This window comes from Clarias gariepinus, chromosome 10, assembly GCF_024256425.1.
Source record: "Clarias gariepinus isolate MV-2021 ecotype Netherlands chromosome 10, CGAR_prim_01v2, whole genome shotgun sequence".
NCBI classification, from domain to species: Eukaryota; Metazoa; Chordata; class Actinopteri; order Siluriformes; family Clariidae; genus Clarias; species Clarias gariepinus.
The window spans coordinates 31,564,277-31,591,501 of record NC_071109.1 but is presented as its reverse complement, the minus strand read 5'-3'; the positions used below and the strand labels follow the sequence as shown (position 1 = coordinate 31,591,501).

The 27,225-nt window shown below is 38.6% G+C and overlaps 1 protein-coding gene across 2 annotated transcripts; it reads left to right on the top strand.

Moving 5' to 3' along the window:
• Nucleotides 1-378: 378 nt before the first annotated feature.
• LOC128531874 (cytochrome P450 2F2-like) lies at nucleotides 379-23,913 on the top strand. 2 transcript variants are annotated; one of them, XM_053506050.1, is made up of 10 exons: nucleotides 379-476; nucleotides 20,257-20,446; nucleotides 20,804-20,963; nucleotides 21,071-21,223; nucleotides 21,331-21,491; nucleotides 21,673-21,846; nucleotides 21,935-22,070; nucleotides 22,196-22,383; nucleotides 22,465-22,606; nucleotides 22,720-23,913. In XM_053506050.1, the coding sequence occupies exons 2-10, from the start codon at nucleotides 20,285-20,287 to the stop codon at nucleotides 22,914-22,916; spliced, it is 1,473 nt and encodes a 490-aa protein (XP_053362025.1). In that variant the 5' UTR covers nucleotides 379-476; nucleotides 20,257-20,284; the 3' UTR covers nucleotides 22,917-23,913. The 2 variants fall into 2 exon arrangements, with proteins under 2 accessions (XP_053362025.1, XP_053362026.1); XM_053506051.1 differs by lacking the exon at nucleotides 379-476 and adding an exon at nucleotides 808-887.
• The last annotated feature ends 3,312 nt before the right edge of the window (nucleotides 23,914-27,225 follow it).

The following is a 27,225-nucleotide window of genomic DNA, read 5'->3' as shown; positions in this document are numbered from 1 at the left end:
GGAGTGGAGAGCCAATCAGCAACTGAGAGGACAAAGGAACACTCTCCAGGCGTATGTTGGGGTTGTGGACAGGCTGGACACAACTGATCAAACTGCCTAACATTTATGCATATATAATAGTGAAAACAGACCAGAGATTCAGTTGTATCCATGGTGCAGCTCCAGCCTTTATTGCATGATAATAAAGGTCGTAATCTTCTGTAAGCAAAGCCTGACTCTGAGTATTTTTCCACAACAGTGTGCGCGCGAGTAAGGCAAAAGAAATTCTCAATACAGAGGTTAAAAATCTATTTTCTTCCTCATCGCAGTGTATGTGTGTGTGTGTGTGTGCGCATGCGTGCGAGCGTAATTAGACACTGTGCCGGCTGTGTGTATGTGTGTGTGAAACCCTCATTCACAAAAACACACACAGGCACACAGAAACGAAGGCAAAAGACTCCGCTCTCCGAAAAAACTCTTCGCAAATCTTTTCAGAGGTAAGGTGCTGGGTTATTTGTTTGTTTGTTTTACTTTACAGCAGTGATTTTGTAAGTTTGCGCTCACACGAGTGTCTTTAGCGATGTTTATTGTTTTTTTTTTGTTGTTAATAAAATTGAATGGATAATTTGGATTTAAGTGAGGATCCACCCAAAAGTTTGTTAAGAAGCTTTAATAATTTAGAGGAGAACAGCAGTCTTTCCGTTAATGTGTGTGTGAGTGTGTTTAAACGAGAGGAGAAAGTTTTAATGTGTAAGATGAGGAGGGGGAGACAGGAGGGACTGAAAGCAAGAGTCTCCAACTTACTCTAGCCTCACACACACGCACACACATACACAGCGCCTGCATGCACAAAGGGAAACGCTTTAATAATAAATCTGCCAGGATTAATTTTTTTACTTTTTTGAAAGGTAACGTGCAGGTTAATTTGTTTTATTTTTACTTAATATTTTGTATGAATTATTTTTATATATTTTCGGATTTGTCCACTGACAATGTCCTCTAATAAGGCCAACACTGCCATTGCCATAGACTAAGGGTTGTATACATTTGCAAATGCTTTTGTATGTTCTAAATCACATAATTGGTAGAAAAATATTGTGTCAATTCACTAATTTTATCAATTATAAATTAATAGCAATGTTTTTCACATGTGTTGGTGCCATACTTTGTAGTGTGCAATTTAACATAATTGCAAATAAAACAAACACACACAAGAAATACACGTACGTCAGACATAAAGTGGCGTGGAAGAACGCACATTCTCACATTAATTTCACTGTTAGTAAATCCGACCGTAAGCGTGAAAACTGGCGTAAGCAAAGTTTTGGTGCGTACGCATCGTTGATACATGAGGCCCCAGGACACTGGGAACACCAATGCAAAAAGACATGTAAATATTGCAAGACAAAAGGACATTGGGAACGTGACTGTAGACAAAAAAGGAAATATAGTAAATGGTTCTACTTCACAGGCTCACCAAATGCATTAGACCATCCCATTAGGCATTTATGGGTCCAAAAATGCCTACATCTATCAATGGTACTTCTTATCATTTAATGGTAGACACTAAAGCTACATGCTTGTGAGACAACGGGTCTTCGCGACCCAATGTCAGGTGAAGGATTTACCAACACCAAAAAGAAGGAAAAAAATTAATCCAAAAATGATGGCAATATTCGCAGTGTTGTTAAATGAAAAGGGATGATTTATTTACAGTGCTCGAGAGGTGTAAGAGTCCCAGTAGAAAAACCAACCAAAACTATATACCAAGTAACAAATAAACACTATACAAAAACAAAACAAACAAATAAATATATGTACGTCAAATTTTTGTCAAAGAATTGCTCACGGCACCACAGTTGCACGCTCGCTCGCCAGGTAAACTGACTCGGCATACATACAAGCCCTGTCTCCTCAGAACAGACCAAGTTAAAAAAAAAAATAGGAACGGGGAAGTACAAAATGGTAAATATATACATTTTTACCATTACACACAATACACATATAACACAACATCCACTCTATGCTCCTTTGTTTAGACAACATAGAATTAATATATACAAAAAATAACAGAAACAGACATCACAATATAGGATTTGTAATTCCTCAGAGAAACAATTGACGAGTCGGCTTCCGGTTGCTTTGCATCAGCGTGTCGCAACTCTGGCACTATATAGCCAGGCCGCTAGGTGGCGTTCGGGTTGGCCAACCGATGGTGTGGAAACAACGAAGAAGACTGACTATTCAGATGCTAACAAACACAGGAAAACATTTACAAAGCAAAACAAAATCCAAAATAAAATGAAATGTGTGTGTGTTGTTATGCACATTACTATAGTGGAATGGAAATGGAGTGGATAGTTTTGCATGTATGTGAACCAGTATGCAAATGGAATGCATGTGCACCCACATTGCCTCAGCAGGGGATTACGGAGGAGGATTGTGGTAAGATGTGGTGTCTGTGTGTGTGTGTGTGTGTGTATGTGCTGTGCAAAGCAACAGGGACAGGTCACTTTGTGACATCACCTCTCCAGGCCGCAAACTTACCGGGTAATGAGACAGCTATCTTGTTCTGGGGGCCAGGTCGATGCTTCATTGTATGGTTCCATGTCAGTGCTCTGTGATCTGTTTTCAGTAGAAACTCCCTTCCCAGCAAGTAATACCTGAAGCTCTCCAATGCCCACTTGATTGCTAGTCTTTCTTTTTCCACTGTGGAGTATCGCGTCTCTCTTGGCAGCAATTTCCTGCTCAGGTAAGCAATGGGCCTTTTTCACCCGGTTCTCCCTGGGCCAGAACTGCACCAATCCCCACAGCAGAAGCATCCACCTGCACAACAAACTCCTTAGTGAAGTCTGGACTCTTGAGGACTGGGCCTGAACACATCTGTTTCTTTAAGAGGTTAAAGGTTGCTTTACACTCCTCAGTCCAAGTAACGGGGTTCTTCACACTTTTGCATAACAGGTTGGTTAGTGGGACAGAAGAAGTGGAGTAGTTGGGAATGAAGCATGGACCACTTTTTTGGTTCTCGGTCTTGGACTATATTGAACCGCTTTTGCTTTGTCCACTTAAGGTCTCAGCTCCCCAGTTCCCAGGTGGTATCCAAGGTAGTTGATTTCGAATTTAAGGTCAGGCCAACCTTTTGGATCTTGCTCAGGGTCTTTTTAAGGGGCAGAAGATGGTCTTTTCATGTCATACTGTATAAGACAACATCATCCAGATAGGTGGCTGACTATTCTTCACAGCCCTTGAGGACTTGGTCCATCAGACTTTGAAACGCTGCGGGTGCCCCATGCAGCGCGAACGGTAGCACAATAAAATGGAATAGCCCCAGCAGGCTTTGAAACGCCGTATAGGGTCTGGGCGCCTCCTCCAAGGGCACTTGCCAGTACCCTTTACAAAAGGCCCAAGGTGGTAATGTATCTGGCTTGGCCAATCCTTTTCAGAAGATAATTGATGCGTGGCATAGGGTAAGCATCAAATCTTAACTGGGCATTCAGTTTTTGAAAGTAAATGGAGACCCGTGAAGTGTTGTCTTTTTTCGGGACGATATCAATTGGGCTACTCCACTCACTCTCGAGGGGTTCAACTCCAGCATCGTGTCAATCTCTGCATTTAGGGGTGCCACTAGCCTTTCAGGTACTCTGTATGGCCGCTGAAGAGAAGGTGTTGAATCAAGAAAGTAGATTTCATGTTGTAACAGGTTGGTCCGACCAGGCCTCTGACAAAACAACGAAGGGTACTGATCCAGGAGATAGCACAGCTTAGCTTGCTTGGGCTCTTCCATATTAAGCAGATCAACACCTGCTGGCTGTGCTGGTTCTCGTACTTTCGGCTCTGGTTGGTTATCCTCCTGATCCTCTTCTAGTTCTCGAATCAGCAGAAATGTTTCACGTTTGCTGGGTGGCTCTTTTCACTTCTTCAGCAGATTAATGTGAAAGGTTTGTGTTGCCTTGCCTTTGTCAGGGTGAGGAATAACAGAGTATGTCCTGGCCACTTCACCAGCAGTTTGTTCGATGAGGTAGGGAGCAGTAACAATACCTTTTGTCCAGGTTGCAGCTCTCGGGTTCTGGCGTGCTGGTCATATAACATTTTTGGGGGCTTGTTGAGCCTGTCTGAGGTTCTCTTGGGCCATCTCCCTGTAGCGCTCCAGACGGTTTCTCATCTCAAGGACGTACTGGACAATGCCCTTCTTAGATTTCACTATCATCTGAGACAAAGCGGCCCCCAGCTCTTTCGCAGGAGATCCAGTGGCCCTTGAACCCGCCATCCATACAGGAGCTCGAATGGAGAAAAGCCTGTAGACGCTTGTGGTACCTCCCTGTGGGCAAACAACAAATTCAAATTTTATTTGTCACATACACAGTTATACACAGTATGATATGCAGTGAAATGCTTATACGACCGCCAATGACCTTAAAAAATAAGAGCTTATACCTAAGAAATAAATATGAATAAAAGGAAATACGAAAGAAAATAAATTTAACTAGCTTAAGTCTGCTGATCAAATAAGGCATAATAAAAATATTACAATATAGAAATATAGAAGAAAAAAATTAAAATTTGTAAACACAAACACAAATGGTAACCTGACTTGTCCAAGTCCTTTCCAGTGTCTGAGACGAACTTGCAGAGCATGTTCCCTTTCTACACTCGATGCTGCGTGAAAACGCTATGGGAACATCTTTTTGTGTTGCCGGTTGTGAAGCATGTGTATCAAACATGCCAAATTTTTGGCTTATATAACCTTAGTCAGGTGACGTCATCTGATGAAGTGAACCTGCAGGTTATAAATAGGAGTGAACCTGAAACATTCCTCAAATCTTTTTGTCTTCAGGACCGTATTGTGTTTGCGTGTCATGTATGTAAGCGAGTTTAAAAGTTTTAACTCACCGATATAGTGGAGTTTGTTGGGAGATCCATACAGTAGGTGGACAAGCAGTATTCAACTTTTACCGCCGCGGCATATGGCGACAGCATTTACGTTTGTGCGTTTGCTGGCTCACCGCTGAGTTGCGCTATATAACTATAGACTGACGCCTCAGGCGTCAGTTCGTTCTCTACAGGATTAATGAGCCGCAGCTCGTCTAGAGCCACACGTAGTTGCAGATAAAATCTATTGAAACTTAGTAATTAATCAAATTCATTATCACAGTAGTAACATTACAGTACAAATGTATAATTAAAATTAAATTAAATAGTTTTAGGATTGAATTTAAGCAACGTAAACGTTAACACACTAAGCCTATAGATTTTATGTGTAATTAGAAAAGCTACACGTGTAGGGGCTTGCGTCATCTTATATTTTGTGTACTTTAAATTTGTAATAGATTTATTAACTTAAATAAAGAAACTAAACGACCATAAAATTAAAACACTATATAAGCTACATAGGCTTCATAAGACTCTACGTTTATTAAGGTTTATTAAAATAATTAAACAGCGTGCACTGGTCTGTATTGTTTTCGGGGAACTTGAGCGCGTCAGAAAATGAACCGAAACTTCTTGTATACTCGCCTCACAGACATGAAAAATATATACTTATAGAAAGCAAAATATGTGCTCTTACATAAAATAATGAAAAACTAATTATTAGATTATGTAATTTGTATGAAAAGTGAATTATAGGTGTGTTCACTGGTGCAGAGACGACGAGATGACATCATCAGCACAGCCGAAAGCAAAGAAATCACAAATTTATCATTTAAATATTAAAATGGTCAGTGAGTTTCATTGCTGTTTTTCCCGAAGCATTCATAATCATTCCTCTACTTCTGCTGGTGCACTCTGAAAAACTTTAAGTGTGCGATTGAGCGCTGATTAGACTACATAAATTAAGGAGCAGGATCAAACCTATTTTAAAATAAATTAACAAATATTTGAAGTAGATAACAATAGCCCACATTTATAAAAGCATTTTTATTTAGACTATAAAAAATAATCCTGCATTTAATTTTAGGTGTGCCAGCTGCCACAGTTCTTATACGGCTCTTTATCGGTGTAAATCATTCAGTAACAAGCCTGTAACTTTTCATGTAATACAGGTACATCTGTATAAACAAAATTCCTCCGCGCTCGGAAAAACTTCATGCGTGAGGTTAAGCGCTGATTAGACTTTGTAGGATATTAAAGAGGAGAAGATAAACAACAATAGCCCACGTTTAGAAAAGCAGTTTTAATTAGACTATATAAAATAATCTTGCATCTATTTTTAGGCGTCACCATGACAAAAAAAAAATATTTTGTAAAATAATTAAAGGAAAAGCTATTCTGTATTGTTTTCTTGAGCACGTCAGAAAATGAACTGAAACTCAGTGTATATGCGAATTATTAAAATGGCCAGAGTCGGTTTCCCTGCTGTTTTTCCCCGAACGCATTTTTTAACTTTATGCGTGCGGCTGAGCGCTGATTAGACTACGTAGGAAGTTAAAGACGAGGATCACGATATGTCAAGCCGTGCGCCTGTGATGGGCGTGCCCAAATCTACTATCGCTTCTTGCTCACTCCTCCACATTATAAAAGCAATGTGGAGAGTTGAGTCCGGGAAGTACGTGATGCGGTGGAGCAGGACAGAGTGGCATGTAGGGCGCCCCAGGGACTTTAAACAGGACACTGGAATTCCGCCCTTTGATCCTCGCGCTCCCGCGGCGCCTTCACTCCGTGCAGCCTCCGCATGCTCCTGTCTGCCACTCCGTCCACCGCCACCTTTCGCCAGCTATGTGCCTGCATGCCAGCATGGCACATCCCCCGGACCTGCACGTGCACTGCATCCCTTCCCCTTTCTTTTCATCCTCCCTCCATTAACCCTTTCCTTTCCTATTTTACCTAAATAAAAGATCTCTTTTCTTGTAAGACCTCGCCTTGTGTCCGTGCTTCATGGTGCCGCCCGTGCAAATAGGCTCGAACCCGTTACAGATACCAAATCCTGAGGCCAAATCTCATTTAAATTAAATTAACAAATATTGTAAATAAACAGCAATACCTCCTGTTTAGAAAGTCTTTCCGAGGCTGGGTTGCGCCAGTGTTTTCCGCAGAGCGCCGGGAGATTTCCTGAAGCTCAAATATCTGAAAACTACACTTGTGACACAATAACAGTAATATTTCAAAAATTTTGCAGGCTGCCGTTTGGACAAACCAGAAAATAAAGAATAAACCAGTTGTTGGGTCAAAATAACCCAACGAGGTGTTTATTTTTAAATTACCCACTACATCTTATATGACCCAACATAAGGAAGACAACAATGTGTTTAAAGTACCCGAAATAATTAAAACATGGAAAATGTCACTTTGCGCCACCTGGCGGTCATTTTACGAATGACTTGAACTACAATGCAACTGATTTATTTTGGCTGCTGCCATTTTCCCACAGCAGTAAGCACGACTGTAATAGGCATTCTGGTTGTCTACCTACTAAACTTACGCAAGATAGATCTCTTTCGGAGCGCGATCTCAACACCTTTGTTGCGAGTGCTTCGTGCGTGACTCGCATTCTTTAAAGAGAAACTGCGAGCCGGGGCGATTCATGGGTTAAACGATGCAATCTGGAAGGCGCGCATGAGACGGAATTCCCCCATTCTCTCGTGCCGGATCAGGAAGTTTCCCTTCCACTTCCCAAGCGCGCATCGGCGTTTCTTGTGACTGGACAGGAAGCGGGATTTTTCCCCAAGCGCTCAAAATTTAGACACCAAGTTTTTGGGGTTATATGATTTCCCAGATAGAAGAGACGCTTGCGGGCTATCTCCATGGTGAGCACTGATATACTGCTAAGCCAGGTTAGCAGCATCAAGTCCATTTGTTAGCTCCATGTCAGTTGGTGTGTCTTGGGCTCTTTGGTAAGCTTTTCTCCTGTGCTGAGCTTATGTTGGGAGCTCCATCCACAGGCTCTCAACGTCACTCGACCCCTCAGCTGGCAGAACAGCTTGCAGAATTGACTCTCATAGACTCTGTAAGTCCTGAATATAACGCTGTCTTCTTTAATCTTGAGCGCTTAGAAAGTCACGCACCACAATACATCCTACTTCCATATGATGCCGCAGGAGAGACGGGTCTGTCTTGGGGTGACGTGGACTTTGGACAAACAAAGGAAGATCTCTCTCTCTCTCCTCCTCATCCTCTGCAGAGTCGACAGAGTCCCAGGCCACATCCTTTTTAGCCATAGTTTTGGACTGGGAGCGAAGCCCCAATCTAGGTTTCCTGCCTCTCGTCACTGTCTTGGGAATAGCCATCCCACTTCTGACAGCAATTGTGAGACAATGAGTCTTTGTGGCCCGATGTCTTGCAAAGGGGTTAACGACACCAAAAAAAGGAAAAACAAATCCAAACATTGATGGCAATACTCGAAGAGATGTTCAGTGAAAAGGGAGGATTTATTTACAGTGTTTGAGAGGTGTAAGAGTACCAGTAGAAAAACCAACCAAAGCTATTTACAAAGTAAAAAACACTATACAAAAACAAAACAAATAAATATATGTACACGCTTTGTACATTTTTGTCAAAGAATTGCTCACAGCACCACAGTTCGCGCTTGCTCTCGAGGTAAACTGACCCTGCATACTGGTTTGGGGCTCTCTTTTATAGTGCAAGCCCCGCCCCCTCAGAACAAGCCAAGTTGGAAAAAATAGGAAAGGGAAGTACAAAATGGAAAATATATAAATTTTTACCATCACACTCAATACACATATAACACAAAATCCACTCTATACTCCTTTGTTTAGACAACATAGAATTAATTATTATATACAAAAAATAGACATCGCAATCTAACCGTAAGAATTTGCAATTCCACTTTTATACAAACAATTGACCAGTCGGCTTCCAGTTGCTTTGCGCTAGGACACCGCATCACTGCGACTATATAACACTATATAACTATATAGCCAGGCCGCTAGATGGCGCTTGGGTTGGCCGTCTGATGGTATGGAAGCAATGAGGACGTTTTTTTCTATTCAGGAAAACATTTACAAAATGAAATAAAACCCAAAATAAAACGATAAACAGCTTTAAAAATGTGTGTGATGTTAAGCACTAGTGACAGGTCACTTTGTGACAATACTCTTCTTTTAGTGGTTCTCCGTACCATGGTCCTGTTTCAGCATCCACTATAAGCTCTGTATGGATAGACGGGGTCCCAATTTCATGTCCTAAAACATTTCAGCCCCTCTGTAACTAGCCCAGATGATCCAACTTTGCATTTTATTCATGATACCTTTATCCCCTTTTAATTCACTAGGCAGCGATTTACTTTGTAAATTAGGCTGTTGTATATCTTTTGCAGAAGGTAAAACCATTTTAAATATGCCTCATAAATTGATTATGTTCTCTGACAGGATCCCACCCGTTGATTCTATTGACGCATCTATTGTTATCTTATCCTATCTGCCTTGTGTACCTCCAAATTTGTGATCTAATCATGCTAACAAAGTGGGCACAGTTTGTACTACACCATACACAGCAAAATGTAAAAAAGTGACACCTATATATTGTAAACAATATCCTCTTTCACCAGACAAGGATGCCGGTATTGAGAGATCTTGTCATTAAAACAACAAGGTGTTCTAGTTCCTAACAAATCTCCATACAATACACCTGTTAATCCTGTACAAAAGGCCTGTGGAAAAGGATACATATTTACACAAATTAATAATTTGACAGCAAAACCTCAGATTACTAGTAACGCAATTTGCGAGTGTTCCGCAAGACGAGCAAAGATTTTTAGTGAATTTTGACTTGAAAAACGAACCTTGTCTTGGTTTACAAGCACGGAGTATCATGTATCACGCATGCACTTCTTGATTTGATGCCGAGAGTCATGTCATCACAACTGAGCCAACAAATTTTCTCTCTCTTGCGTAATCGTCTCCCCTGCTGGGTTTTAGTATTTGTCTCTTACTGGTATAATCAACATCCGTGTGTGTGTGTTTTTCTTTCTCTTGCGCTGCGGAGTGTGTATTATTTGTGTGCGCGTAATTTAACACCGCGCCAGTTCACACACACACACACACACACACACACTCTCTCTCTCTTTCGTCTTTAAGGTGTGTCAGTGGTTGAGCGTGTGTGTTATGTGTGTGTGAACCGTTGCGGTGTCAAATTACACGTGCACACACCTAACCCACACACTCAAACACTGACACACACACACTCTCTCTTGTCTTTAGTGTCAGTGTTTGAGTGTGTGTGTTATGTGTGTGGGAAGATTGCAGCAATCCACCAGTCCTTCGCTCCCAACCAAACTCCTACGGCAGAACCTTAGGATCTTCCCTTCCCTCCCTTAGCAGAATTCTCCAACTTGTCATCTGATGAGATTCAGCAGATCATCTCGTCATCTAACCCATCCTCAAGAAACCCTGCCTGGACCCATCAGAAGTTAACAACTATCGCCCGGTATAACTTCTCTCTTTTATTTCCAAAATTCTTGAAAGAACTGTTTATAACCGAAAGTCTCTTTATCTCTCACAGAACAACCTTAATGATCCCAACCAATCTGGATTCAAAGTGGCACATTCTACAGAGACTGCCCTTCTGTCAGTCACTCCATGCTGCTAGATCTGCTAAACTGTTATCTGTCCTCATCCTCCTGTGCCTGTCAGCTGCATTTGACACTGTGAACCACAATATTCTATTATCTATTCTTACAAGCCTTGGAATTTGTGAAACAGCATGGCAATGGTTTGCTTCTTACCTAAAAGATAGGTCATATGAGGTAACATGGAGGGGATCTACATCTGCCCCATGTAGACTCTCTACTGGTGTCCCGCCGGGCTCAGTACTTGGTCCTCTTCTGTTTACCCTCTATACCTGGTCTCTTGGTAAGGTCATATCATCGCATGGATTTTTATACCATTGTTATGCAGATGACACCCAACTTACTTTCTCCTTTCCTCCATCTGACACTCAAGTTTCCACCCGCATGTCTGGCAGACATCTCATCCTGGATGGCTGCTCATCAGCTGAAGCTCAATCTCAGTAAAGCCGTACTGTTGTTTATCCCTTGTGACTCATCCCCATGTCAAGACCTTGTAATATCCCTGGACAACAACCAAATCACTCCTTCAGCCACCGCCCACAATTTTGGGGTAACCGTGGACAATCATCTGTCATTTTCCCCCCACATCGCTAACCTTACTCTTGTAGATTTCTTCTTTACAATTTTAGAAGAATTCGCCTATTTCTTTCTTTACAGGCTACTCAGGTGCGTGTTCAGTCCCTTGTTATTTCAAGACTGAACTACTGCATCTCACTCCTGGCGGGCCTGCCTCTGTCCACGATTCGTCCTCTGCAACTGATCCAGAACGCAGCAGCACGTTTCGTTTTTAACTTTCCCAAGTTCTCCCACACCACACCACTTCTCCGCTCCCTGCACTGGCTTCCTGTAGCTGCCCGCATCACATTCAAAACGCTGATGCCTGCCTACAAAGCTAAAAATAGCCCAGCACCCACTTACCTTTCTGCTCTAATCACACCACGCACTGCACCACATTCCCTCCGATCCTCCAGCACTGCTCGTCTCATCCCACCCTCTCTGAGGGTTCGAGGGCAGCATTCATCCAGGCTCTTTTCTGTTCTGGCACCTAGGTGGTGGAACGAACTTTCTCTAGACTATCTTTGAACGACGACTCAAGGCGCATCTGTTTCCAAAAAAAAAAAACTTCTTCCCAGTTGTGTTGGACTAATGGCACTTAGTTATTAACCTAGTTAACCCAGTGTAAGTATGTATTCAATGATGTAAACTTTAAAGCACTTTTTGTAAGTCGCTCTGGATAAGAGCATCTGCCAAATGCCTAAATGTCAATGTAAATGTGTGCATGCGCGTAATTTGACACCATGCCGGTTTACTCTCTCTCGCGTTCTCTCTCGTCTTTTTTGTGTGTGTGTGAAGCAGAGAGGGTGTCAAGAACTAACCTGAGTGACCAGAAGACTTAGCTTAGTGGTTAGCCCTTTGTAGCGTGAATGGTAAACCCAAACGCGGAAGAACACGAGTAGGCAGGATAATCACGCTATTTAATCTAAGGACTCTCACGAATGGACACAATCTAACCCGCGTCCTATAAATGCACACTCAATCAGAAAGCAAGACCAATAAAGTGAGTACTCACGATTCAACGAACGATTCCGACGAGGCATGGGCCAAAATCAATGACTGAGCAAGATGCTATGGTTTGTTTACTCCTTTTATACTTTCTGGTTCGCGACCGCTTAACTTCCGGGTCCTAGTGCCGGTCGCGTTCCGAGTGTGCATGACAGAGGGGGTGTTTCACTCACACACAACTGGCACGGTGTCAAATTCCGCGCACGGACACACACACTCCGCAGCGCAAGAGAGAGAAAAACACACACAGCGCCTGTGCGCATAAATGGAAACACTTATCCATTGGATTATCTGGATTTATTTTTACTTTTTTTTTAAGGTAAAGTGCAGATTAATTTGTTTTATATTTACTTTATATTTTGTGTTGATTATTTTTATGTATGTATTTTTTTGGGCTGTGGAATAATTTTAATTTCCATTATTTCTTATGGGAAAATTTGTTTTGTTTTGGAATACGAGCCCACTCCCGGAACGAATTATGCTCTTAATCCAAGGTTCCACTGTATTGTAATTTCTGTCAGTCCTATTGTTCCAGATCTCCCATGCATTTTGATGTCAGTACCTACAAACTTTTTAAGTTCAGCTCCAGCATTGGGTCTTCCTGATTAAGGCAAGCCATAACACCTACAGTACATGTTTCTGAAGGCGGAGGTGTCGCAGCCGATGTCTTAGCCCAAGAACACAGGGGGTCCTATCACTCAGTTGCATATTTATCTAGTAAAACCACAGATCCTCTAGCACCCGGGCTTCCTACTTCTTTGCGAGCTGTGGCTGCTTCTGCTCTCATTGTCACAGATGCTGAAAAGCATGTTCTCTCGTACCCCTTAGTATTACTTTAAGATAACATTAAGATGTTAAACATAATGCCTTACCAATGCCTATTGCACCATTTCAGTGTCTACACATTGATTTTACACACATGCCACTTGTCAGAACTCTTAAATATATGCTTGTAATTGTTGACAGATTTTCTAAATAGGTAGAGGCATTTCCATGCTCAAAACAAAATGCAACAATAATAGTTAAAATTCTGGCAAAATAAATTATTCCTAGATACTGTATTCCAACATCAATTGACAGTGATAAAGGCACTCCCTTTGTCTCCAAAGTGACACAAAAACTAAAAGAATTTAAAGCATTGATTGGAAGTGTCACATTCCCTACAACCCCCAAAACTCTGGCATGGTAAAAATGATAAATAAAACAATCAAAGACAGATTGACCAAAGCCATGATGGATACAGATAAGAACTGGGTTGACTTCCCCAGTGAAAAAAAAAAATCACTTTAGTGTATTACAAATATATTGAAATTCATTGATAGTACACTGCAAATATACTAACAAAAAAATGTACCATCAGTTAATATATAAAAAGTATACCAACATCATGCTTTTACCAAAATTTGGAATTATACTTTAAATATACTAAAAAATAATTGTATTATAGAACACTTTCCAAAAATATATTATTGGAAAATATACTTTAAGTGAAAGGTTTGTTTAATTTCCAAAGTACTGTATACTTATTTAAACTTGTTTTTCAATGTATTTTTAATATATATTTTAAAAAAATATGCTCGAAATAATCATTGTACAAATGTACAGAAAGTATACATTAGAATACAATTTTTAATAAACAGTAGTCTCAGTATATTATCAGTTAAATGTAAATGTACTTATTCATATGTACTTATATTTAGTGCACTCTCTCATACGCGCACGCTTTTAGACTCGTTTTTTTCCCGCGCCCCCTTTAAACTTGTTTTTGCCTGCTGGAAATCACGTTCAAAATAATTTCTGTGTTTAAACTTTCTTCTATGCGATCACTGTCATACCCCAGTGGAAAAAAATACACTTTAGTGTATTACAAATATATCGAATATAGTACACTGCAAATATACGAACACATTTTTTTACCATCAGTTAATATATAAAAAGTATACTAACATCATGCTTTTACTAAATTTTGGAATTATACTTTAAATATACTTCAAGATAATTGTATTATAGTACACTTTCCAAAAATATATTATATATTTTAAGTGTAAGCTTTGTTTAATTTCCAAAGTATACTTATTTAAACTTGTTTTTCAATGTATTTTTTTTAATATTATTTTATAATATAATTTATATATTATTTAAATGTAGCCTACAGAAAGTACACATTGGAATACAAATTTTAATATACGGTAGTCTCAGTATATTATAACAAAAATGTAAATGTACTTATTCATACATACTTATATTAATGCACTACCCTCTCTCCAGCGCGCGCCCTCAAACTCGTTTTTGCGCGCTGAAAATTACTTTTGCACGTTCAAGGTAATTTCTGTGTTTAAACTTTCTTCTATGCGATCACTGTCATAAAGCACACTTGCACGAACTGCAGCAGTGATATAGCTCTTTAACTATTGAAGACAGCAGCCAATCAGAAGCGGGAGGCGGGCAGATTCGGACTGTCTGATTGGCTCCCCAGGCCTCCGCTTCTAGTTTGAATTAACGGCTGGAAGCTGCGTCGTTGCGTGCGTTCGTTGGTATCGTTATTATTTTATTTTTCATCGACATAAGGTAAATTTAATGGTTTTTGTTCGGTAGTTTAAAATTAAGTACATTGTTTAAGCTATAGAATGCATTGTCTAACGTGTTGTTGCTAAATCTTATGTACTTCGCTTGTGGTATAATGGCTCCGTAGCTCTCGGCCTGTTTTCAGTCGAATCAACACACCAGGTTTAAACTAATACTGTACCTGTATACTCTAATACTAATGTCTGTCTGTGTTTACACAACTGTTTACATTTTAGTTTGTGTGTTTGTAAGACAACCTGACTTTTGTTAAACACAAATAAACCATAGTAGTGCTTTTTTGTAACCTTGTGCAAATTAAATCTGTTAAACTCTTAAAATCTTCCTCATAATTACTGATGTAATGCGTTTCAAAAACATGTTATAGTGTGGAAAATGCATTTAGCATGTGTAAATGATCCTAAACACCTTTAGTGTACTGGTAACACATTTGCAATACTGTAGTATAGAAGGTTGTGTGTACTGTATGATATAATAAAGTATATTTGTATTAACCCCACAGTGTACTTTTTTAGTATTTGTAATTGACCAGAAGTATAACAGCTACTGCTGCAATAAGAATATACTCATAGTACAGTATATTAATCATGTATTTGTAACAGTAAAAATAGCTGTAATGTACTTATAATACATTAAATATATACTTACATTTCATTAATTACTGTCAGGTATGTACGTTAGTACACACACAGCCATATACTTTAAGTGTACTAAGTATACTTAAAGTTGGTCCACTTTAGCACACAAAAGTATACTTAATACACTTAAAATTGTGCTTTTGTATAATTTAATTACAACTTAAATACACTTAATACAAAATTAGTTGTTCCAAAACAGCAAACTTCAAGTATACCAGTCATTAGTCTGGCTGCAAGTACATTTAAGTATGCGTTGGCATGCTAGGATTAAATATACTTTTTTTTTTTTTTTTTTACTGGGGTTGATACCGCCTGTGCTTTGTAAAATTAGAATGACGCCCAATTCTACAACCAAACTCTCACTCTTTGAGATTTTAATGGAACAACCCATAATGGTTTCTCTTTCAGGTAATCTGGATGTGATTGTTGGCAATTATACATAAGCACTTATCGAAAAACCAAACAGTGTTTATGGTAATGTCTCTGCTTCTCTCTCACTGTGTACAGACAAGCCTACTCACTTTTTCATTCCAGGTAATCAGATACAGTGCTGTTGAAAAGTTTAAATCCCAGGAAAGTGGGGGATGCTGCCACGGTACACCCATAAGGGCCCCAAAGATTAATATGCAAAAAGGGGCAAGATGGGAGTAGAGTGGGGCAAAAGAGTATTTAGTTAGCCACCAATTGTGCAAGTTCTCCCACTTAAAAATATGAGAGGCCTGTAATTTTCATCATAGGTATACCTAGGCCTGGGCGATATGACAAAAAAATGTAAAAATCTAGGTTTTTTCATAAAGTTTGGCCAATTCACGATTTCGATTTGTAACTAGTCAACTTAAAACATTACAACACGTGACTGAAGTAACATTCTCTTTATAAGTAACTTGAAAAACCATCTGGTTAAGGAACATTGTATTTTTAATGGCCATGCCATACATAAATTGGTCAACAAGGTGTAAATAAATGTAAAACAAATTCTCGAGTTAAATATCTTTGCAGTAGATTTAAATGAAATATGAAAGTAAATATTGTGCAATTTGAATTAAAAATCAAATTCTTCTAAATATACAGTTAGAAAATAACCATTTTAACCAATGTAAACATTACATCAGTGAACTCAAAAAAGTTAAGCAAATTTACACCAGTAAATAATAATAAAATAACAGAACTTTGTAGACCATCGTGCAAACATAAAGCATGATGTTGATAAGACACATGTAGATGTTCTTTACAGGTTTCTTGAGAGGAAGACCAGTCTGTCTACTGTTTCAGGCTTTAGAGATGCTGTGTGACAGGTTATAATGTTCCCACCTGCACTGAACACCCTCTCAGAAAGGGCACTGGTTGCAGGAATACGGAGGTATTTTTTTGCAAATTTGCTGAGCCTGGGGAAGATTGCCTCATTAGCCTTCCACCAGTAAAGTGGGTCTGTGTCTGAATCTACATCAGGAGATCAAATAGACTGTCATCTTGGCATTGACTTTGTCTTCCTCTGATTGAATGACAGGTTGTGATGCTGATGCTGGTTTCGTTTTTTTTTTAAAAAGCTTCCCAAGGTTTTCTTCCTCTTGGCCCTAGCTTCTGTTCTCTGTTCTTCCTGCTCCACGTCCTAAAGCCATCTGAACTGTTGTCTCAAGATTTTTGTCTGGCAACAAAGACGTCAGCTCTTTAACAACTCTTTGCTTGTTTCCTTCCAACTTGTCATGTTTGATGTAAGTTGTACGGAACCTGGGATCCATCAGAGAAGCTACAAGGAGTTCATCTGTAACAGGGTCGCTGTATTTGCTGTTGAGGTACTGCAGTATTGTGCTTTTGATGCATTTTGTTAAATCTGTGTCATCGTCTTGTGCTTGTAAAATGCTACTGTTAAAGAGATGGAGCACTGGTTTGAGATACGAGACACTTACATATGCTTTACCTGACAATGCATCAGTGAACAGCTTTATTTATGGATTCCATGACATCGATGTCTTGCCACGTTGGAACAAGCTGCCGAGTTTTTTTTTATCAGCGCCAAGAACCCGAGTTCTAAAACACCCTCGATCATCTTTTGTCTTGAACCCCACCTGGTGGGGGTCTCTGTAATGAGTTGATGAGAAGGTAGGCCAAGCTCAGCCTGTGCAAATGCAAGATCTCTTCTCTTTTTCCAGCTGAAGGAAAACACACTTACAACCTTCTTGCACACTGCAACTGCACGGTCAACTCTGTGGTCTTTCACACCATGTTCTGTTAAAACAAAGCAACAAAAAATAGATTTAAAATAGCAGTTCACTGTACTTTGACAGAAATATTGTGAAGAGCTTCCTCCTTCAGAACTTCAGAATATAAATCTATAACCAACAAACTTATATTACGTGATTGGCACTGTTATTACAAAAGCAAAACATAATAATAATAATAATAATAAATTATAATTTCATTTATTAATGAAATAACATCTGAATATTATTGCTTGAATTATTAATCATACTTACCAATGGCATTGTGAAGACGATGTCCAAAGCACTGAAGATGGGTCCACTCGTTTATCTTCATTGCTTTGATCATGTTCATTCCACTGTCAGTCGTCACGAACACCTGTCGATCCTCCACAAGCTTCCAAGACGCCAGCGCATCTTTGAGCCCATGACCAATTATTTCCCCAGTATGATCGTCAGGAAAATAACACGTCTGAAGGCAAAAACTTCGCAGTTTCCATTCTGCGTCAACGTAATGGGCTGTAAGGCTCATGTAAGGCTGAAGAGTACGACTACTCCACAGGTCAGTCGTCGTAGAAAAAAAAAGATGCCTATTTAAGCTGCTCCGCTACTTTTTCACGTGTTTCAGTGTACATTCGGGGAATAGCTACGTCTTTAAAATATTTGCGGCTCGGCAACTTGTATCTTGGATCAGCAGTGTGTAGCATTTTTATGAACCCTTGCTTTATCGATGGTGTATATGGGAACCATGTCTTTAGCGATATGAAACGCCACAGCATCTATTATTTCTTTCCATCGGGGTGCCTTTTTATCATATGGAACGGAATAGGAAAATGATACCGCTAATGACATCTGCCGTTTTGCAATTTTAGGTGGACCTTTTGCACTTGGACCTATCTTGTCTTCATCTCTTAACTTTGAGCATTCTTCCTATTCAACTTCGTACCTTTGTCGCAAATGTTGGAATAAATTAGTGGTGCTGCCACTGCCGGTTGCAACTGACTTTCTGCATATTTTGCATTTGACAAAAGTTTGTTCGACGTCTGACCTCTCAAATCTGAACCATTTCCAAACCACAGAGGAAACATTACTACCTTTCTTTGGCACAAGGTCATCCTGACGTGAAGAGCCGTGCATCTCTATGATATTTTCTCTGTAGTAGCTCAGGGGTCGCTCAGTGGGTAAGACATTGGACTGCGGCTCAGAAGGTCCCAGGTTCAAACCCCACCAAGTTGCCCCTTTAAGCAGGGCTCTTAACCCTCAACTGCTCAGATGTATAATGAGATAAAAATGTAAGTCGCTCTGGATAAGAGCGTCTGCCAAATGCCTAAATGTAAATGTAAATGTAGTAGCCTATTACATTGCTTCATAGAGTGCAATTAGGCGCGCCATCATGTGGTCGGACATGCCTGTTAATTATTCTGCCATTGGTGCAATTACTATGTATCTAATATTTTTATTAAAAAAATCGCGATACCTCGATTTAAGAAAAAATTTAATCGTCTTAAAACACAAATTCGAATTAATAAAAAAAAATCCAAAGAATCGCCCAGCCCTAGGTATACCTCAAGTATGAGAGACAAAATAAGAAAAAAATCCAGAAAATCACATGGTAGCATTTTTAAAGAATTTATTTGCAAATTATAGTGGAAAATAAGTATTGGGTCAATAACAAAATTTCATCTCAATACATTGTTATATAGCCTTTGTTATAGGCTGTTTTCAGACACTGCTGCTGGTATTTTCTCCCATTCCTCCATGCAGATCTCCTCTAGAGAAGTGATGTTTTGAGGCTGTCTCTGTGCAACACAAACCCTTCAAAGATTTCTTATGGGGCTGAGATCTGGAGACTGGCTAGGCCACTCCAGGACCTTGAAATGCCGCTTACGAAGCCACTCCTTCGTTGCCCGGGCAGTGTGTTTGGGATCATTGTCATGCTGAAAGACCCAGCCACGTTTCATCTTAAATGCCCTTCCTGATGGAAGGAGGTTTTCCAAAAATCAAAATCTCACGATACATGGCCCGATTAATTTTTTCTTTTACACGGATCAGTCGTCCTGGTCCCTTTGCAAAAAAAAGCCCCAAAGCATGATGTTTCCACCGCCATGCTTCACAGAAGGTATGGTGCTTTTTGGATGCATCTCAGCTGTCTTTCTCCTCCAAACACGACAAGCTAAGTTTTTACCAAAAAGTTTTATTTTGGTTTCATCTGACCATATGACATTCTCTCAATCATTTTCTGGATTATCCAAATGGTCTCTAGCAAACTTTAGCACTGGACACGACTGGCACTGTAGGATTTGAGTCCCTGGCGGCGCAGTGTGCTCCTAATGGTAGTATTTGTTACTTTGGTCAGAGCTCTCTGCAGGTCCTTCCCTACTGTAGCTCTGATATCAGATGCCATTACTACAAGTGGAGGACAGAGTAACCTCTCAAAGAAGAAGTTACAGGTCTGTTAGATCTAGAAATCTTGCTTGTTTGTAGGTGACCAAATACTTTTTTTTTTACTGAGGAATTTATCAATTAATTCATAACAAAATCCTACAATGTGAATTTCTGTATTTTTTGTACTTTGTCTCTCATAGTTGAGGTATACCTATAATAAAAATTACAGGCCTCTCATCTTTTTAAGTGGGAGAACTTGCACAATTGGTGGCTGAATAAATCCTTTTTTGCCCCACTGTAAGTCCTTATGTCCAGTGGAGTTTATATGTAAATTATTAACAAACTGTAAGCACTGCTTTTAAGGACTTGTCATTTCAAATGTGTGTAGTGTGTACAGCAGCGGTACAACAGTCGTCATGTTGGGGACCTGGATTCTGGTTGTGTTTTGTGTCTGCCTCCTCTTCCTCTTCATCAGGATCCAGAGGCCCAAGAACTTCCCTCCTGGACCACGACCCATTCCTTTATTTGGGAACTTGTTTCATTTTAACATCAAAAATCCTCTGAAAGACTTTGAAAAGGTACAACATCATATTAGATTTTTATCATTTTAAATTTGTGTTTGTGTAAGTAATCAATAAATTGCTTGAAGTTGTGTGTTTATTGCCTTGCATACAGAAAGCTTATAAACACTCTGTTTTGTCCACTGGCATTTCATCCTTATTTTCTATTGAAAGGGATGCCATTAGGGCCCCTCATCACATTTTCTCCATTGTATGTCCGCTAAGAATGCACGATGATATGTTTTTTCTACCATAGAGGTATTGTAGAGGGCATTTTTGCCGTGTTCTTCGAACATGGAGAGAACAGTTTGCCTAATGACACTTTTGCAATGTTTTTTTTTGTGAATAATATTTATTTTTATATTGTATGTGCAGTTGGCTGAGAAATATGGAAATGTTTACAGCCTGTCTATTGGGACAAAACCAGCTGTTGTTCTTAATGGTTTACAAGCTGTAAGAGAAGCTCTGGTGAACAAATCTTCAGACTTCTCAGGACGCCCGCAGACCCTGGTTAAGGATGTACATAGAGGAAAAGGTGAGATCTTTGACAAACATGTCTGTCAGGGTGTATCAAGTGTCTAATATACATGCATCATTAGTTTTATTTTGAAATGCATGACTGATATGAATAAAATGCAACAGGCGTCATAATGGCGGATTATGGTTTTCAATGGAAGGAGCATCGGCGCTTTGCTCTTATGACCTTAAGGAACTTTGGCTTGGGAAAACAGTCTATGGAGAACAGGATTCTGGAAGAAATTAAACACCTAGTTGCAAAATTGGAGAAATTTTCTGGTAAAAGCATGTTTCTTTATTAATTATGTTCCTCTTGATTATAGCTGACCAGGATTTATACTTTAAAAATCAAGGAAAAAACATTAACCTAGTTTTTCTATTTGTAGGAAGTTCCTTTTATCCTCAGACTTTGTTCCATGATGCAACATCAAATATCATCTACCAGGTTTTGTTTGCCACTCGGTATGATTATGGCAGTGAAACCCTTAAAATGTACGTTCGCCTGTTTGCTGAAAATGCAAAGCTCTATAGTGGAACTTGGGCAATGGTAAGTTCTGTTTTATTGTATTTTATTTGTAAAACACTTTTAATAATAGATTTAGTGCCTTGGTTGGTTTAATTGTTAATTTAGGGGTCCCTTGTTGCAAAAGTTTGTCACTCCTCCTGGAGTAAGTTTTTGCAGGAACTACAGTTTCTTGTTTTCCCTCTCTCACTTTCATTTCAAATAGATTTATGACGCGCTTCCTCTAGTAAGGTCCTGGCCCCTTCCCTTTAAAAAAGCTTTTGATAATTACACCACAATGAAAAGCATGACAGTAGACATGATCAAGGAGCACAAGACAACGAGAGTGCCAGGAAAACCAAGAGACCTTGTTGACTGCTATCTGGATGAGCTTGATAAGGTTTGTTTTTAGTATGATGAAATAACTTTTGATTTTTTTAATGAGAACTAATGCTAAAATGTGTTATTTTATGTATCACTTTTAATAGAGAGACAATGAATCTACTTTTAGTGAAGAGCAACTTGTGACATATATTTTGAATCTGCATATAGCTGGAACTGAGACGACATCCAACACACTTCTTACAGGGATTCTCTACCTCATGGCTCATCCAGACATTCAGAGTCTGAACTTTAATATTGTCTATTACACTGTCAATCATTGTTGTGATTTACATTTTAACATTTTAATTTTACAGTTTCCAAACTGACAGGTTGAATTAAATAAACATGCTATACTTTCTTTCTAGAGAAAAGTCAGCAGGAGATTGATAGAGTAATGGATGGAAAATCTCAGGTGTCCTTTGAGGACAGACACAACATGCCGTATACACAGGCTCTGATTCATGAGTGTCAGCGCATCGCCAACGTCACCCCTTTGAGCGCATTTCACTGTACCACGAAAGATACTGAACTGATGAACTACACCATACCAAAGGTGATGATTGTAGCTAATTGTTTTGGTCAAATTTTTTTTTTTACTACTTATGTTATAATTTTTTATTTACCCATGTTTCAGGGAACTACGATCATCCCCAACTTGTCCTCAGTGTTGAGTGAAGAAGGCCAGTGGAAGTTTCCTCATGACTTTAACCCATCAAACTTCCTAAATGATCAGGGGCAGTTTGAAAAGCCTGAGGCCTTTATACCCTTTTCTGCTGGTGAGAACTCAGAAGAGAAGGGACACTGCAAACTTAATTCAAACTTTGTTTACGTAAATCAAAGATTAATTCATTATATTCTGACAAATTTATCTATTTGTCCATGTGTGCAGGCCCTCGTGTGTGTCTTGGAGAAGGCCTGGCCCGCATGGAGCTCTTCCTATTCTTGGTTTCTCTCTTGCACCGCTTTCAGTTTTTTTGGCCTGAAGATGCAGGAGAACCAGATTTCACTCCTGTGTTTGGACTATCACTTTCACCAAGACCATACAGAATGGGAGTCAGGCTGAGATGGCCAGCTAAAGAAATATAGAATTACAACCATATACAGTATGACTACATACTGTACAGGAAACTTATTTGAGGCTAATAAGAATTTAGTCTGTCCTTGTTCTTAGGCAAAGTACTGTAGTTCTAGCCTATTCTGAAATAATTTCTTGGCAGTTTTACATTTACTTACTTATTTTCTGATGGTCATGTATGTAAAATCTTTTACTTTTTTGAGATCTGGCCATTGGGGTCAACAGAGTTTTAGTCAGGTAAAATTCCAGCTATTATAATCATATTAAATTAACCTGCTTAACCCACAAGTAGTAAACCTGGATCCTTTTTTTCAACAGTGAAATAAAAGCTACATTTCTAACTAGATGCTTATGTTTGTATTTATTAATGCCAATTATCCAAAATTTTAATCTTTAAAAATAATGCATCACTATTTGACAGCTTATCTCTTAGTTATAGTAACCAAAGTAAATTTGTGCAAATACCAACCAATGTGTTTGGGAAGCAAAAAGATAATATTTATTTATATAAAAAATGGTTTTGTCTGTACATTGGCCAGAACTCACTTTTTCATACAACTTGCAAAAAATTGATCTCAGAAAATTTTCTGTCTGTAATGTCTGCATTTCCAGTCAGAATTTGTCACAAGATCACTCAAAACTAGCTGGACAAAATTTTATGAAACTTCGGCAGTACTTAGGTTGCATAATGTTAAAACTATGGGCCTGGCTATACACGTCACTCAACAGAGCCAATCAATGCGTTAGTTTATCTTGTATAGACAGAGTATGTGTAAGACACAGAAACAATTGTAATACACCTACAAGCTGCCAAAATCCTCAGGAAATAGAGATGCAGCATGGCTTACTGCAAAAAAAAAAAGATCCTTGAAAGATGAATGGACAGATCAATATATGTTCATTATTCCTAAGGGAACTATGATACAACTAGTTACTTCATTGGTTCTGAAATCGTAGGACTAAGAAAAAGCAGTAATGTAAAGACAACTAGATAAATGTTGAATGAATTAATATCATATTGTTGGCCTAACTTCTTACAGTGAAATTTGTTCAGACAACAGGTAACATTGTGTATTCAAAAACTTTGAAGAAAACTAAAAAAATCAAGTTGAGCCAGCAATTTACCTTCCTTAAGATGCAATCACAATCATCAGTATTTATTTATTTAAATAAAATATTTATACAGTTAATGTTACCCAGGTTAAAAAAAAAAGTATGCTAAGTATATAAAATCCTAGCATGCCAAAGCATACTTAAGTGTACTTGTTCTAGACTAATGACTAGTATACTTGAAGTTTGTTATTTTGGAACAACTAATTTTGTACTAAGTGTATTTAAGTTGTAATTTAATTGTACAAAAGCACAATTTTAAGTGTATTAAATATACTTTTGCATTCCAAAGTGGAATAACTATAACATTATAATAATACTTAGTACAAGTATTTAAGTATATGGCTGTGTGTGTACTAACGTACATACCTGACAGTAATTAATACAATTAAAGTATATATTTAATGTATTATAAGTACATTACAGCATTTTTTTACTGTGTTACAAAAGCATAAGTAATATATCATAAATATATTCTTATTGCAGCAGTAGCATGTTGTTATACCTCTGGGCAATTCCAAATACTAAAAAAGTACACTTTGTGGTTAATACAAATATACTTTATTATAGCATACAGTACACACAGTCTTCTATAATACTGTATTGCAAATTTGTTACCAGTGCACTAAAGGAGTTTAGGATAAGTTAGAAATACTGAATGCATTTTCTACACTATAACATGTTTTTAAAACACATTACATTAGTAAGTATGAGGCAGACTTTATTCATGAGTTCAACAGATTAAAATTGCACAAAGTTACAAAAAAAAAAGAAGTACAATAGTTTATTTGTGTTCAACAACATGGCAGGTTGTCTGTACAGGTACAGTATTAGTTTAAACCTGGTATGTTGATTCTGGCTGTTAAACAAAATAGGCAGAGAGCTACAGAGCATTATACCAGAAGCAAAGTACATAAGATTTAGCAATAACACAATAGACAATATATTCTACAGTTTAAACCATGTACTTAATTTCAAACTTCCTAACAAAAGCCATACAATTCATTATGCAGATGAAAATAAAATAATAACGATATGAACTTTCGCACGCAATGATGCAGCTTCCAGCCGTGAATTCAAACTAAAAACGGAGGACTGGGAAGCTAATCAGAATTTCTTTTTTTTTTACTAGGGTATATATGTGAGGCTGGTGTGTTTCCGCTTATTGTTATACTGAGGCACACTAACATCAATGAGGTTACCTTAGGTAACGTGAGGTATGTTGCTGTACATGATCTAGCAAGTTAAACTTTTATAACCATATTTATCTTTTTTTCCCACTTTGCCTTGTCTTTTGTCCAGCAACAGCATCCTGGTCCACCCCAACACGCATGGCTATGCGAACATTTAGATAATGAAAGTTAGAGAAAAAATGCCGAAGTGACTTTAGTACTTGATAAGTTAAGGCATATAAATTTTGCCAGAGTCGCTAATGCTTATCTACAAATGTTATACAGTGAAACCTCGGGTGGTTTGCGAGACGAGCAAAGATTTTAAATAAATTTTGACTTGAAAAACGAGCACCAATTCTTGGTTTACGAGCACCGAGTGCGCTTCTTGTTTTGACACCGAGCATCAGGTGATCACAACTGAGCCAACGTTTTTTTTTTCTCTTGCGCTGCGGAATTGCGGGTAATCGTCTTCCTGCTGGGTCTTAGTGCACGTCTCTTACTGGTATAATCAACATCCGTTTATATTTTTATATATTTTCCGTTTATAACTTTATATTTTGTGTTAATTATTTATATGTATTTATTTTTTTGGGCTGTGAAACAAATAATTTGAATTTTCTATTATTTCCTAAGGAAAAATTTGCTTTGGTTTACGAGTGTTTTGTAATACGAGCCCACTTCCGGAACAAATTATGCTCGTATTCCAAGGTTCCACTGTATTTGTTAACTTGAAAACTGAATTGAGTAAATACCCAGTTAATTTAAAAACATCACTCCAAACGTAGTTACTGAGAATGATAAAGTAAAACCCTTGAAAATATCAAAACCTTTCAAATATGTAATACAGTACATAGCTTTAACCCATCATTAGAATGTCTTTTACACACTGGTGGTATAAAGCCTGATTCATATATTTAATTTTAATTATAACTAGATATTTTTTTTAATTTATTTATCCCAGTTGTTACAAGACTTCTCCTGTTCTCTTTAACCAGAGGGCACTATGAGGCAAAACACAGTTATTTAGAGCAAACATATCAGAGGTGAAGGTGTGTAATATACCCAAACTGAGAGCCAGATGTTATGCGCTAAAATGCCCCTCCTGCAACAGATTGCCCCTTAAATACTCATCATAAAAATAAACACCATATTGCCAAATGTATTTGCTTACTGTACCTGCCATCATGCAGATGAACTTGAGTCTAATCTAATTTTTAATCCATAATATAATGTTGGCCCACCCAATAATTGATTCAACACTTCAGGGGCTTTCCACATGGTTTAGAAGTGTGTTTATGAGAATTTTTTTTACTATTTTTCCAGGAGCGCAGGTCAGATACTGATGTTGGACGAGAAGGCCTGGCTGGCAGCCTTCGCTCTAATTCATCCCAAAAGTATTAACTCAAAGTGAGGTCAGAACTGTTCCTTAGGCCAGTCAAGTTCTTCCACACCAAACCTGCTTATCCATGTCTTTATTGATCTTACTTTGTGCACTGGTGTTATATTCAGTATAAGATGGCGCCGCTGAGGTCGGCTGCCGTCAGGAATGCTCCGATCCCCTTTACTTTATTTTTGTTTTTCAAGTTAGTTTTTAGCGTTTTAAACCGGCAAAATCACCACCATTGAGTACATTATGTAGGACAGAGACACTATTGTTTCTATTGGTATACAATGTACTCACAATTCAACGTTTTTAACTCCGGATCCAAGCTGGCCGAGTGAGATGCTTAGGGAGAACAAAGGACACGACACGAAGGAACAGGCTGAGAGCCCGTGCACACGGCACACCTCTGCCTAGCATCCTGCTCGCCAACGAGGGACCATAGAGGGCACTTTTGCTGTATTTTTCTAACATACAGCATTTTTTCTGGTGTTATAGAATATTTGTTATACAGTGGAACCTCGGATTACGAGCATAATTCATCCGGGAGTGGGCTCATATTCCAAAACACTCATAAACCAAATTTAATTTTCCCATAAGAAAAACTTAAATTATTTGTTCTACAGCCCAAAATAATAAATACATAAAAATAATTTA

What these genes read in the sequence shown, in the direction of transcription:
- LOC128531874 (XM_053506050.1), top strand. Translation starts at nt 20,285, where the DNA reads ATGTTGGGGACCTGGATTCTGGTTGTGTTTTGTGTCTGCCTCCTCTTC. An exon ending in ATAGTGGAACTTGGGCAATG is followed by an intron (nt 21,492 to 21,672) that starts GTAAGTTCTGTT and finishes CATTTCAAATAG; the next exon opens with ATTTATGACGCGCTTCCTCT. An exon ending in ATCTGGATGAGCTTGATAAG is followed by an intron (nt 21,847 to 21,934) that starts GTTTGTTTTTAG and finishes CACTTTTAATAG; the next exon opens with AGAGACAATGAATCTACTTT.